General features: G+C 34.2%; 2 protein-coding genes across 2 annotated transcripts; both read left to right on the top strand.

Annotated features, from left to right (window-relative positions):
* The first annotated feature begins 828 nt into the window (after positions 1-828).
* On the top strand, positions 829-3211 carry LOC136822755 (TNF receptor-associated factor 6-like). Its single transcript, XM_067079037.1, has 7 exons — positions 829-1020; positions 1230-1275; positions 1563-1667; positions 1784-1945; positions 2173-2247; positions 2393-2470; positions 2568-3211. Exons 1-7 carry the CDS (start codon positions 866-868, stop codon positions 3168-3170), a joined length of 1224 nt encoding a protein of 407 aa, XP_066935138.1. The 5' UTR covers positions 829-865; the 3' UTR covers positions 3171-3211.
* A 438-nt stretch (positions 3212-3649) lies between these two features.
* On the top strand, positions 3650-8421 carry LOC136822757 (TNF receptor-associated factor 6-like). The gene is made up of 7 exons (XM_067079038.1): positions 3650-3852; positions 4469-4514; positions 4698-4802; positions 5226-5390; positions 6532-6606; positions 7595-7672; positions 7778-8421. Exons 1-7 carry the CDS (start codon positions 3698-3700, stop codon positions 8360-8362), a joined length of 1209 nt encoding a protein of 402 aa, XP_066935139.1. The 5' UTR covers positions 3650-3697; the 3' UTR covers positions 8363-8421.
* The last annotated feature ends 5905 nt before the right edge of the window (positions 8422-14326 follow it).

The following is a 14326-nucleotide window of genomic DNA, read 5'->3' as shown; positions in this document are numbered from 1 at the left end:
ATGGCTTTAATAACAAAATGAAACACAACAAAAGTATTTATTACTCCCTGAAAAAACACATCTATACCACAGAGGGATATAAGCTACTTTGTACCTTATATCCAAAAGGAACAGTAGACGAAAGATGTAGGCTTTATATGCGAACTGAAAAAGGTGCTTTTGATGATAAGCTAATTTGGCCCATGAGGGTTGACATTAAATGCGTTCTTATCGCGAATGAAGCTACCAGAGATAGAGAATGGATCATAAGAACACACATTAATAACATGGATGGCAGTTTTAACAAACCACCTCATGGGAACGATGGTTTGAAAACAAGATTGATAACACTTGGAGATTTACCTGAATTCCTTTCCGATGGGACATTAACTTTAAGGATCACTTCCATGGGATGATTTTGACCTATGTTTCGATTTAATGATGTTTTCAGCAAGGTTGTTTGCTTTCTAATGCACCTTTTCGACCGTAGTCGCGCGGTCAGGCGCGTGCCGCTTTATTATTTAATTTACCACCCTAGACTCGATCCTTTCCTTTTTTTCTATTGTCTTTAGGTGCGAAAAAAGACTGGGACGGTTTTAAGGTGGTAAAACGGACAAGAAAATGCCCGCGCGGCAATTGGCGGCTACGGTCGATAAGGTGTATTGTTTGTTAATATTCATAATTTCAAAGTTATTTATTGTTGTACAGTAGGATGATTATTTAGATTTATATAAATAGTTTATTTTGTCTCATGTTCGATTATTCAAGTTGGAAAGATATTGTCTACGTAAGACTTTTGGAATCAGTAATAAATCTATAAATTAATTGATTACCATTGCTTTTTTATTCAGAAAGTAAAGACAATTGACTAAGATAGAAAATAAAAATGACAAAAGGTGGTTATGATGTTGAATTGGTGAATGGTGAACTGGAGAATGATATCACGTGTTCAATCTGTTTGTTCATTTTGAAAGATCCTATGCAAGCCATAGAATGTGGACATCGATTTTGTAAAACTTGTGTTGCTGGTCTTCAAAAGGGGTAATGATGACAGCGTAGAATACTAGACTGATATTATTATCGTAATTGCAAAGACTTAGAAATATTACATCACTAAAAGAGTTGGTGATCGGATTTTGGTATTCCCTACGCCATGATGAATCTTATGTATTATTATTGCAAAATATCATTAGGGAAGATATTTGATTTGGGGTCATTTTGTGTGATCATTTTGTTGTTTTTTTATTTAGTGTTAATGGTAGTTATGTTTGCCCAGAAGATCGTGCTGAAACGGCTGTAAGTTCACAAAGACATATTTTTAACTTAACCTTTAATCCTATCTTATTACCATGGTGTCTGTGAATTTTTTTTATAAGAATACTTTGGCTGAGGGTGAGCATTATTCTTATTTTTCTATTACTCAAAACAATACAGTAGGCCTATTGTTCTAATTGAACCCTGATATTCTTATTCTTATAAAACAGAATCGTGTATGAGAAATCTTGAAAGCAGACCGACCAGTTAATTTACCAATTTTTTCATAAATTTAAATACTACAAACACTTTTCGCAAACCTTTTTCAGTTTTATCCAGATAAAGGAAGAGGTCGTGAAATTTTGGGTTTTGCAGTCAGATGCTCAAACAAAATGCTTGGTTGTCCATGGGTGAAAGAATTGCGTGAAGTAGAGGTAGTAAAAGAATTGCGTGAAGTAGAGGTAGTAAAAGTTACTTTTTTTGGTCTCTAATTCCTTCCATTGAGCTTTTTTTATCAAAAATATAGTTTTTGCTTTTTGGAAATTTTTAGGATCACAAAGAACAATGCGACTTCAAAATCGTTAAATGTGTCGTTGAATCGTGTGCTGAGGAGTTTCAAAGGCGATACGAAGATCAGCACTACAAAAAGTGCAAATACAGAATGGTTCAATGCCCATTTTGCAACGAAGATTATATTTTTGCTTTTGAGGAGGTATACTCTTGTTGATTTACCTCAGTTAGGTTGACATGTTTTTGACTACAGTATATCTATTATGTTTATTGAATGAATGAATGAATGAATGAATGAATGAATGAATGAATGAATGAATGAATGAATGAATGAATGAATGAATGAATGAATGAATGAATGGATGAATGAATGAATGAATGAATGAATGAATGAATGAATGAATGAATGAAGAATGAATGAACTTTTAGGAACACATTGACGATTGTGAAGAATTTTTGGAATGTTGTGATTATTGTTCCGATATTGATATCCCAAGATCGAAGGTAATATAATTATTCTGACAAATTCATTGGAATTAAGCTTCACTTGTTACTTTGGGGCTGTGGAAATCTAAAATCGTGAATTAAATACAAAATAGTAAAAATTAAAACACTTTATCATTATGTTTAAAGTTTATATCAACTTTAGATGGACATTCACTTGTCAAAAGATTGCAAGAAGATCCCGCTTTGTTGTCCATATGAGCCTCTTGGCTGCAAAGAAAAGGTGAGATTAAACTTCAGGCTACTGTTGTAACTCAATGTCTTGCTTTCTGTGGACTTCATTCCAACTTTATTATTCAAATTCTGCATTTTTCTTCTAGATGCTTTTTAGTGATCTTGAAAAACACGAGGTAATATCTACTCAACACCACTTGAAACTAGCCATAAACAAAATTACGAACCAACAAGAACAAATTCAATTGCTGATGGATAACCAAAATCAATTGTTGGAAAGATTGAGTAAAGTGGAAGGCAAGTCGGATGCGATTCTTCTAATGAAAGATCAGCATATTTGGAGGATACCACGATTTTCTGACGAAATACGAAAAGCCAAAAACCTAGGAAGACATCACACACTTTCAAAATTCATTTACACGTCAAAAGGTTACAGATTGGAATGTATTTTACAACCTTATCAGCGATTATTTCAATCTGGTACCCTGCTTTCTTGCAGAACCACTGTAGGAAGTTTTGACGAGTCTTTAACATGGCCTATGAACAAATTCATGATCACAAGTTGCATCATTGATCCACAAGGAATAGCGAGAGACAAAACCAGTGTTACTACTACAAACAGTCGTGCTTTCAAAAAACCACCACACTTGAATCCTGGTGCAACATCATTTTTCATACCAGATGAAAATGTTGAAAAATACACTTTTATTGGCATTCTTACAATCAAGATTCAGATCGCAGACGTGTAGACTTACAAATATTTTATTGTGAATCAACCACACTGAAAAACCATGAATATCTATTTTTTTCGATTTGGAGAAGTTTCTTTCATATTCATCATAACGTGTCTTTTACTCTTCGTTTGCTTAATGAAATGTGTCCTGTATAAAGCTGAAAAAACTCCTAAAAACTCATAGTAACTGGAATTTAGAATAATTTAAATAAGTTACAACAAAACAATTAAGTAATCAAGTCATAAAAATTGTTATACCTAGATTACAACTGGTTTTACAACTTCTGTTCCTCATTTTTGAGACACACTGTATATTGTACTTGCTTTGCATCCACCATCAAGGGAGTGCATTATCTTAAAAGGGATATGGGATTAAACAAAAACAGTCCAAATTTATTTATTGTCTTTTTGGGACAACTTTTAAGAATTTTAAACTTTTAAATTTTTTGTTCCTTTTTTCACCACACACGCTCGACCCAACTTTTTTTTTTGTTTAGGCTAAAAAATAAAAATTCGAAAATTAAAAACAAATAGAAAATAAAAATGCCAAAAGGTGGTTATGATGTTGAATTGGTGAATGGTGAACTGGAGAATGATATCACGTGTTCAATCTGTTTGTTCATTTTGAAAGATCCTATGCAAGCCATAGAATGTGGACATCGATTTTGTAAAACTTGTGTTGCTGGTCTTCAAAAGGGGTAATATTCACAGTATAAACTTTTAATTTGGTACCTTATTGGTATTAAATTTCGCGGGTTACAAAGTTTCACGATTTGCGAAATTTTTTCGAGGAAACGTGTCTCGTGTGTATTAAATTTCGCGATTCACTAAATTGGGCATTTTCAAAAGGTGGGAATAAAGTAAGAAAATAACTGATTTTGCTTGAAACACAACATATTGGGTATAAACATACCAAAAATAGTAATTAAGTGTAACAAATAAGTATTTTCGATTTTTGGCGTATTTTGAAAATTTTTCGCGTGTATTTAATTTCGCGATTTTGTATTTTTGAAAAATTTAAATTTTAAAATTAAAAATTTAATTTCGCGGAATTTGACCTATAAATCGCGAAATTAAGTACCCGCGAAATTTTGTAACCCGCGAAATTTAATACCAATAAGGTAGTCGATATTTTACATACAATTTCTTTAGCAGGTCCTGCAAAACTGATCTTAACATCGTTTTGATAAAAGGTTTATGTGTTAAAAAGGTGAAAAAGAGGTTTCCGATGGCTAGGTTTGTATCATTATCTCGCTATTAAACACTTTCAATATTTTTCAGAGAATTTGATTGGTCTTACTTTTCAATTAACAGCATTAATGGCAATTATATCTGTCCACAAGATCGAATTGAAACGCCCGTAAGAACGAATACATTTTTTTTTAAGAAAGACTACTTTCTTTTTAATTGGGATATTATTACCAAAGCTCTTATTTTCTAACTAGATTCTATCCCAAGCTAAATTCTATTCTATGCTTTTTCCCAAAGTGTGACATTTTTCTATATGCTGTGCTATTTCTTTTTTTCATTTTTCTCTTTTCAGCTTTATCCTGATAAAGGAAAAGGTCGAGAGATTTCGAACTTAATTGTTAAATGTTCTAGAAACAAACTGGGTTGTGCTTGGATCAAAGAACTGCGTGAATTAGACGTAAGTGTGCGTTTAAGCATTTCTAAATTCTCTCTATCAGACTTTAGTAGCTTGGACTGTATACTTTAGGCGTACAAACTTTTGCGAGCAGAAACTTTCGCGAGGTCGAAAAATTGCGAAATTGACGACATTTAGTTACTTTCACGAATTTGAGAAAAAAAAAACTTTCGCGAGCATAAACTTTCGCGTATCGTTAGATAAAAATGAGAATTTTCGAATGAAAATTGCCTTAAAAGTGAAAAATATTCCTTAAATCCGATAAAAACGGTTGCTCCTCGACTTTAAAAAGGCATTAAAGGATAAAAATATTCCAAAAAGAATTTCCAAAGACATACGCCTAAACAGGCCTAAAGTATTATTATTTTGTTTATTTCAAATTTATTTTTTCAGAACCTTCTTATCAAGTCATTTTTTCTCCACTAGAATCATTTGGCTCAATGTGAATTTGAACTAGTGCAATGTGTTATCGAAGCCTGCTCCATGACTTTTCAACGACAGTTTGAAAATGAACACTATTCTAAAGAGTGTTATTACAGGCTGAAAATGTGTTCGTTTTGTTCGGAAGAATATATACTGGCGTATGAAGAGGTATCCAATTTCTATTAGTCAATCTAAAATTGATTTAATGATCCTATTTGCGATGATATGATAATATTAAATCAAGGATTTATTATACACTGGATATACAAGTAACAGATTTTTGCCGATTTCTCGTGTACTAGCTATGTCCGCAGTAATGATGTCATTGTTCACTCTCCTTCCCTCATTAAATGATTTTCGAAGCATTTTTATTGCATTTCTTATCGAAAATCACTCATCCAATTCTCAAAAGAGACTTAAAACTTTCCTGTGAGAGTCAGATTCTTCCACCTAATTGCTAATTATAAGTCGTTATGACGTTTCAAGCTGTGAGAAAGATGCAAAAGAGGTGTTGTGTATAAGAAATTTAATGTTGACACCGGAAATTTTCAGACTTCAACCTAAAAAAAAACCACCTTGCCACCACGTGCCTCCAGAGGATTTTCATATCACAGTGGAGCCAAGACACTCAAGTCTTATGTATGTTAATTTCAGCTCTTCTGGGGACAGTCTTGGAAAGATATTTCCAATTGAAAATTTCGTGTCACTATAAGCATTTTGTCAGAATTTCTTGTCTAATAATGTTTTTCTCACATTAGATTTCACAAATGTATCCAGCTCGGAATGCTAGCCTTACTTTCAAACATTTTTTTCTGCAAATGTACAAAAAGAGAGAGCTAGAAAACTTTTTAAAAATAAGACTGATAAACATTTTTTTAAATCAGACAACTTCGAGCCGCCATGACAGTTGTCCTTTGCGGACAAAGCTAGAACATAAATTGTTTTCTGAAACAATGAAAATACAATGATCGCTCTCCATCGTTTTATGAGTCATTTATCCAGTGTATAATAAATCTTTGATTAAATATATTTTAATTTCATTGATTGAGGACTACTATTCCAAGGTGCCTAATTATTATAACATTATTTTTTATTGAACCAGGCATGTTTTTTTTAAGAACATTCAAAATTTCTGACCTTCCGGAAGTTCTTAACTTTTTGAGTTTTAAGCTTAAAAATCTTCTTAAAATTTTCTTAATTTCACCGTTTTGTTAGTGTTTTTGTGAATTTCCTAAGAATTCTTTTATAGTCCTTAAACTCTTAAAAATCGAAGCCTAATTTTCTTAATAGTTCGTTTCAAACCTTCTAGGAACACATCGAAGATTGTGAACAATTTCCACTTTGCTGTGATTTTTGTAACGCCGTAGAAATCGCCAAATCTGAGGTAAGTTATTATTTAACCCTTTAAATGCCACGGTCCTATTTTTCTAAGTTTTTTAAGAAAATCACCAATCACTTTTGTTTATTTTTTCATGACCATGAAGCACAATTCAATTCCTACGAGTTAGAAAAATATACCGCAAAATATACTCGGCATTGGCACTTAAAGGGTTAGAGAAATTATGATGTATAGTTTCAATTGAGAATGATTTAGTAAATTTAGAAAATGTTCTTTCCAATCAATCATCAAACATCCTCATGTGTTTCGTACAAGCCTCTGAAATGTAGATCTGGAACAAATGATTATTGATTATATGGATGATTTAAAGCTTAAAATTCCGAAGTTACAGTTTTACGAATAACCAAAATATTCTATTACAGTATTTAGAGTTTTTTATTGCTTTTAATGGTAAGTTAATTTTGTGCATACTTTGCTTGTCTACCTGGGTTTTCTGTAAAAAAATGACCACTAACAGATATCGAACAAACTGTATCGGACTGTAGGTGCACTATACTCTTTAAGTTTTAGCACGTATGTGTAGTTAATTTTTATTTTTTCTACTTTTTAGTCTAGGCTACTAAAGCCTTGATATCAAATCGATCGAAAGTGTGCATTAAGGGAACTTATTTTGGCGGAGACAAAATTCGCCAAAATTAAGTATTTTACTTACTCGCCAAGATAAGCTCTCGCCGAAATTCTCTTCTGCATTTTGCCAAAATAACCCCTAAAAATCATAAAAATTGCTCAAATGAGGCAAAATAGTACAGATTTAGCGTGCTACTCGCCAAAATTAGTTCTCGCAAAAAAATAAGAAATTTTACCATTCGGCAAAACAAGTTCTCGCCAAAATTAAAGATTTTAAAGATTTTCACTGGTCGCCAAAGTTAGTTCTCATTTCCTTGATGTACTTTAGAATCAATCTATCGATATTTTGTTTAGAATTCTTGTGATAATGGCATACAGTAACACGTTTTTGTTTATTTTTTACTAGATGGAAACGCACTTATTACATGATTGTAAAAAACTACGTCATTCATGTCCATTCGCCAATCTTGGTTGTGAGAAAAAGGTATAAAGTTCACTGACGTTAATTTTAAGTACCCAACTGGATTTTCTTAAAAGATTTTTAAATATACCTGAAATTAGTGTAGCAATTATCTGAATTCTTTTTCAGATGTTTTTAGAAGACCTGAAAGTACACGAGGCAAACTCACATGACTACCATTTGCAACTAGCATCTAATAAGATTGCTCTACAAGATCAAGTCATCAGCGAACAAACACAAAATGTAGAAATGCTATTGCGAAAAATCGAAAAGCTCGAAAATAAACCCTCTGTGTTAAGTGATGTTCATGTTTGGAGCATTCCATCTTTCACTAGAGAAATCGAAAAGGCTGAAGAAAATTTGTATCTTTCCAAATTGATTTATACAGCCGATGGGTATAAGATGGAATTCCTCCTATACCCTAACGGTGATCTCGATAGAGCTGTCAGCTGCTTTTGTAAAAGCGTTGAGGGTTCTTTCGCTGATTTATTGAAATGGCCGATGAAAAAAGTGATTCGAGTTTCGATCCTTGATAAGAATGACAATTTGAAAAGTGTATGTAAACTCAAAACTGAAAATCATAATTCGTTCAAGGAGCCAGTTCACAAACACAAACCTAGAGGCTGGAAAAGATTTATTCCACACGATCAATTACCCATACTCCTTCATAACGACACCTTAACTTTGAAGACAAACATTAGCGACGCAGTTTAATTTATTTTTCTGTTACTTATCTTTTTAGTTGATTTGTTTTCCAATATTCAACGCATATAATAATACATTGATTGATTTTCCATTTTCCTCGACTCTTCCTCAAGCTTGCTCTTTATTTTTCTTTGTTGCTCTCTAAGAATTCTTTTTAATTTTTATCAATTTCAACGTTGCAGAGAAAGTTATGTCGTTCAAAAGTAAATGTTTATATAGAGGGTAGCACGCGAATAATGCTGTACTTAATATCTTCTATCTGTATCTACTACGAGACAGTAAAGGGCTTGACGACTTAAAGTCTTGAAGAGACATTTTGGTCAGCCTTTTTCACCTATCATTTATCATGAGATTACACAAATTGTTATTTGACAATCAAATTTTCAATGCTCTTTTATATCTGCTAAATTTTCTGTTTCATTTTCAGCTAAAGCTAAAACAAAAACGAAACAAACTAACATAATGAAATGTTAGCTAATGAAACAGGTGGATTCAATGTAGAATTTATCACGAATTGCAAACCAGAACAATCTGTATGTTCAATATGCCCCTTACTTCTTTTTGACCCTATACAGGCTATTGAATGTGATCATCGGTTGCTGCATCACACACCAAATAAAAAGGTAAAATATTTTCCCTCTAGACTTTATCAGTATTTTCCCTACATCCCAAAAAGGGGCAAAGTATTTATTGGCTAATCAAATGATTAAGATTCATTCATTCATTTCTACAGGTAGGTGGTGTTAGTATGAAATCTAGTTTAAGAAATATATGTCTAAACACACACAGGAGGACGGTCATGCTTAACTGACGTGGTTGAAAAAAGGGCGTTTAAAATTTTTTGCTTGATCTTTTTGCTTGGCTATTTTGTCGTTTTACTATCTGGTTCCTTGTTGATTTGGTTTTGATTTGATTTGGTTGCTAAATATGAGTCAATCAAAAACGAGGAGCTCATCAGAAATTTCTAAAATGATTGAGGAAATTTTGGACAGAAAGCTAGAGAAACTTGCAACCAAGAAAGATCTTGATGAAATCAAGAATCTTTTTCAGAATTAAAATGATAAAATTGAACTGCAGGTTGCGGCCAGTGATATTGACAGGGCACATCGTGTGGGGAAAGAAAGGAAAACAATGAGTTAAATTTTATTCTTTCAACAAACGCACGAGCGTATACAAAGCCAGGAAATCAGCCAAAAATAACATTAAAGTTCATCTGGATTTGACGAAGGCACGTTTGAGATTGTTAGATGGTGCAAAAGAATTGATTACGCCAAATTCCAATGTTGATTTTGTTTTTGCAGATGTAAACTGTAACGTAGTCGCAAAGCTGAAAAATGACGATTACAAATTTTTCGACACCATTGCTTCTTTCAAAGACAGAATTCTACAATCATAGGAGCTTTTTCTTGTCACATTATATTTTTGTCATCATCACACAATCGATTATTCTGACTATTTCTGCCTTTCTAAGTTTTTTTTCAATGCCTTTTTTCTATGTTAAAAGCACTGGACGTAATTATATCGATTGCTTCTTTTGTGTTTTATACAATCCTTTTACACTTTTTTCATAATTACACGGCAATTATGGAATCATTTTTTGAGTTATTACAATTTTATATGTGTTTTTTATTTATGAGCTATGTTTGGAAATCAACGTCAGGTAAGAGGTTTGTTGACATCAGAATCTTGTAATGGGAGTAAGTTTGCAATATAGAGCGTGCATTGGTTTATTTAACTCTATTATTAAATTATTTTAGTTGAGCTTTGACTTTTGTGTGGGTTTTGATTTAAGTCTTTTGGTTTTCCCGAATCTCTTATTCTGTCTTCCCTACTTCATTTTACTTTTTAATCTTACTCTTCTTCTCCTATGGGGTGACATTGAGTCGAATCCGGGGCCGGTGGAGAGGGATAACACCTTGTCTGTTTGTCATTGGAATCTAAATAGCGTTTGGGTTGATAACTTTGCGAAGATTGCTCAAATCACAGCTTTTTTAAATGTTTATAAGTTTGATATCTTTTGTATTGGTGAATCCTTTCTCGATTCTTCTATCGAGACGGACGATCTAAGGCTAAAGATTGATAACTATGAACTCCTTAGATCCGACCACCCTTCGAATTCTAAAATGGGTGGAGTGTGCCTATATCGCAGAGTTGGTATCTCTGTTGAGGAAAGACCTGATCTGTCCTCTCTTGATGAGTGTCTTGTTCGCGAAGTTAATTCTGGTACTAAAAAACTTTTTCTTTGTCTTCTCTATCGTTCCCCAAGTCAAGACTTTAAGCATAAATGGGAGCAGACAATTATAAATATAAGCAACATTTCTTCTGCTGGCACGATTCTACTTGGTGATTTCAATGGGAGGAATTCGGAATGGTGGGCTGGAGATACAACAAATTCCCAAGGTGAGGACATTAGCGATATTGCCTTACAGCATGGTTTACATCAACTTATTGACGAGCCGACTCACCTTCGTCCCGACTGTTCACCTACTTGCATAGATCTTATTTTTTTTCAGGCTCTTGTTTTTGACTCCGGGGTTTTGCCTTCACTCCATGCCCGTTGCCACCACCAGATAACCTTTGTGAAACTTAATTTTCAGGTTAAATTCCCTCCAGCATACAAACGAAAAATTTGGGATTTTACTAGGGCTGATGAGAGGGGAATCATGCTTGCTCTAAATGCCATTGAGTGGGATACTTCTTTTCGAGGTCTAAAATGTGGATGAGCGTGTTGCCCTTCTTTCTGAATATATCTTAAACATTTTTTCCAATTTTCGTTCCCAATAAAATAATTACAATCAGGGATAAGGATGCGTTGTGGATGACTCCTGAGCTTAAACAAATGCTCCTCGACAAAGCTAAAATTTATCGCCGGTGGAAAAAGCAGGGGGATCGCTTGGATAAACAGGCACTCGATGACATCTCCAGAAGATCTAGACTGGCTATCAAAGAAGCCAAGGAAAACTATTTTACTCGTCTTGGCAATTCTCTTAACGATCCGAACATTGGAAGTAAGAAATACTGGTCTACCCTTAAACAATTCTTAGGCATGCGCAAAACACCAAAAATCCCACCCATACGTGATAACAGAGACATCCTCGTATCTGATGTTTCTGAGAAAGCCAGCATCCTTAATTCTTTTTTCGCCGAACAATGTTCTCTTATTGAAACTGGCAGTGTTCTGCCAGCTGAACAATTCCTTACTGACCTGAGGTTGGAAAACTTAGAATTTGACGAAGATAAGATTGAGTCTTTAATAAAATCTTTAAACATAAACAAGGCTCATGGATGGGACGATATTTCTACACGTATGGTTAGGATTTGCGGTAAATCTTTTTCAAACCTTTGTGCAGTATTTTCAATCTTTCAATTCACTTAGGTATCTTCCCTTCCCAATGGAAGAAAGGCAATGTTGTTCCTGTTTATAAAAAGGGGGACAAAAGCATTGCTAAAAACTACAGACCAGTGTCTCTTCTTCCAGTGTTTAGCAAATTATTTGAAAAGTGCATTTATGATGTACTTTACAATTATTTTGCAAGCAACAACCTTTTTACTTCGTGCCAGTCAGGTTTTCGGGAGGGTGATTCTTGTGTCTCTCAGTTGTTGTCCATAACGCATGACATCTTTACAGGGTTTGACACTGATCCACCTTCGGACACGAGGGGAGTGTTTCTTGATATCTCAAAGGCATTTGATCGAGTCTGGCATGAGGGTTTAATTTACAAACTCCAATCCTACGGGGTAACTGGTCCCTTACTTTCCCTTTTGAGAAATTTTCTATCAGGTAGGTATCAGAGAGTTGTTTTGAATGGGAAAACCTCGGAGTGGAAACAAATTAAGGCAGGAGTTCCTCAAGGCTCAATTCTTGGTCCTTTGTTTTTTCTAATCTACGTCAACAACCTTCCCAACAATCTCGAGACCAAGGCTAAAATCTTCGCTGATGACACATCTTTATTTTCATTAGTGATTGACCAACTTTTGAGCAGTGAGGAATTAAACAGAGATCTTGCAAGAATAAGTGAGTGGGCTCGTCAATGGAAGATATCTTTTAATCCTGATCCCACAAAACAAGCTGTGGAAGTTTACTTTTCCAAAAGGCTCTTACCAGCTAATGCTCCTGTTTTATATTTCAATAATAATGACATAAGAACTAGTGAATGTCAGAAGCACCTAGGTCTTATCTTGGATTCCAAACTCTCATTCAGTCACCATTTAGACGAAAAAATAAAAAAGGCCAACAAAGGTATTGGCCTCATTAACAGACTTCGCAAACATGTACCAAGAAAATCTCTGCTTACTTTATACAAATCTTACATTAGACCACATTTAGACTATGGGATATTATATACGACCATCCTGGAAATTCGACTTTTGTTCGTAAGCTTGAATCCATCCAATATAATGCCTGCCTTGCTATAACTGGCTGCTTTCGTGGAACGTCTCAAGAAAAACTTTATTCTGAACTTGGTCTCGAGAGTCTTGCTGATCGTCGATTTAGTAGAAGAATGATCTTCTTCTACAAATTGTAAACAATTTAGCCCCCTCTTATTTACGTAACTACTTACCAGCAAGACTTGCGGCACCGGGTAATCTAAGAACAAGAAATCCTATTTATCAACTTAATATTCGAACTGAGCGTTTCCGGAATTCTTTTTATCCATACTGCATAACACAGTGGAATATTCTGGCTGGTCGTATAAGAGATATGCCTTCAGTATCTACCTTCAAAAAAGCGATCCTTGAGTTTCTAAGGCCCAAACCTTCTCCTGTTTTTGGAGCTCGTGACAACCAGGGTGTGATCCTTCTCAATCGTCTTCGAGTAGGATTTAGTCACCTCAATGAACATAAATTTAGACACGGTTTTCGTGACACCTTAGATCCATTTTGTGCTTGTAGAACAAATTCCATCGAAAACTCTCAACACTTTCTTTTGCACTGCTCTATTTACTCTCAGGCAAGACATCTTTTGTTCAACAAACTTCTGAACCAAGACATAAATATTTATCCACTAAGCCCTCCTAAACTCTTCAACCTTTTGTTGTACGGTGATCCAGAATTACCTTTCAACATAGATAACATAATAATTAATCTTGTCATTGAATTTATTCTCGACTCTGAAAGGTTTAGTGGTGCCTTATTTTAGTTTAATGATCTTCTTACACAGCTCTAATATTTTTTAATATTTGTGTTTATCCTTTTAGTGATGGTTTTTCCCTTTAAGTTTTTTTCTTTTATTCAATAGCTTAGTACCCTTGGCGATATCACTTAGTGCCTTGCGGGGGGAGGAGCTATTTATTTTTTCTGTGTTTGTTTTTGTAAGTAGTATATGTTCGTAAGTAGTAGCTTCTCAAATCCTAAAAAAAAAAAAAAAAAATCTAGTTTGCCTTCATTATGTGGAGGGTACAAGATTACTCGTGACATAATGCATTGAAAAGACGCAGACTTTCTCATCGAAAAAAACTAAAAAGTTTGGATACTGATCCATCGAATTCTCAAACCAATGAAAATTGTGATAAACATCGAACCTTTAAAACTGAACGCACACTATCTATCCAATCTATCCACTTTACCGAGAATCACCATCAACATTTACTGAAGAAATATTCAACATCTTCTTCGAAATTTCGTTACTGAGGTAAACAAATAATTCGTGTTTCAGCCTGTCACATATGGTCAAGTCGTCAAAGAAATATAGAATCTTCGAAGTGTCTGCTTTATTGGATATGACAATCTATAATTATAATTTATCAAAACTATCGCCGATCTATTAGCGTCACACATCATTAACATAGGGATTGCTGAGGACATTTTTCATCAGCAATCAAAAATCGGTAAAGTTACAGCGATTCTGAAAACTGAACAGTCCGTCACTCCTGACCAGCTCAGACCTGTCACTGTTTTGCCCCTTTTATCAAAACTTTTCGAGTGCTTAATGTCAAAACAAATCGTTGAATACATCAAAACGAACCGTCAATG

This window comes from Clytia hemisphaerica, unplaced genomic scaffold, assembly GCF_902728285.1.
Source record: "Clytia hemisphaerica strain Z4C2 unplaced genomic scaffold, Clytia hemisphaerica genome assembly, whole genome shotgun sequence".
Taxonomy (NCBI): Eukaryota; Metazoa; Cnidaria; class Hydrozoa; order Leptothecata; family Clytiidae; genus Clytia; species Clytia hemisphaerica.
This window is presented reverse-complemented; position numbering and strand designations above follow the sequence as displayed.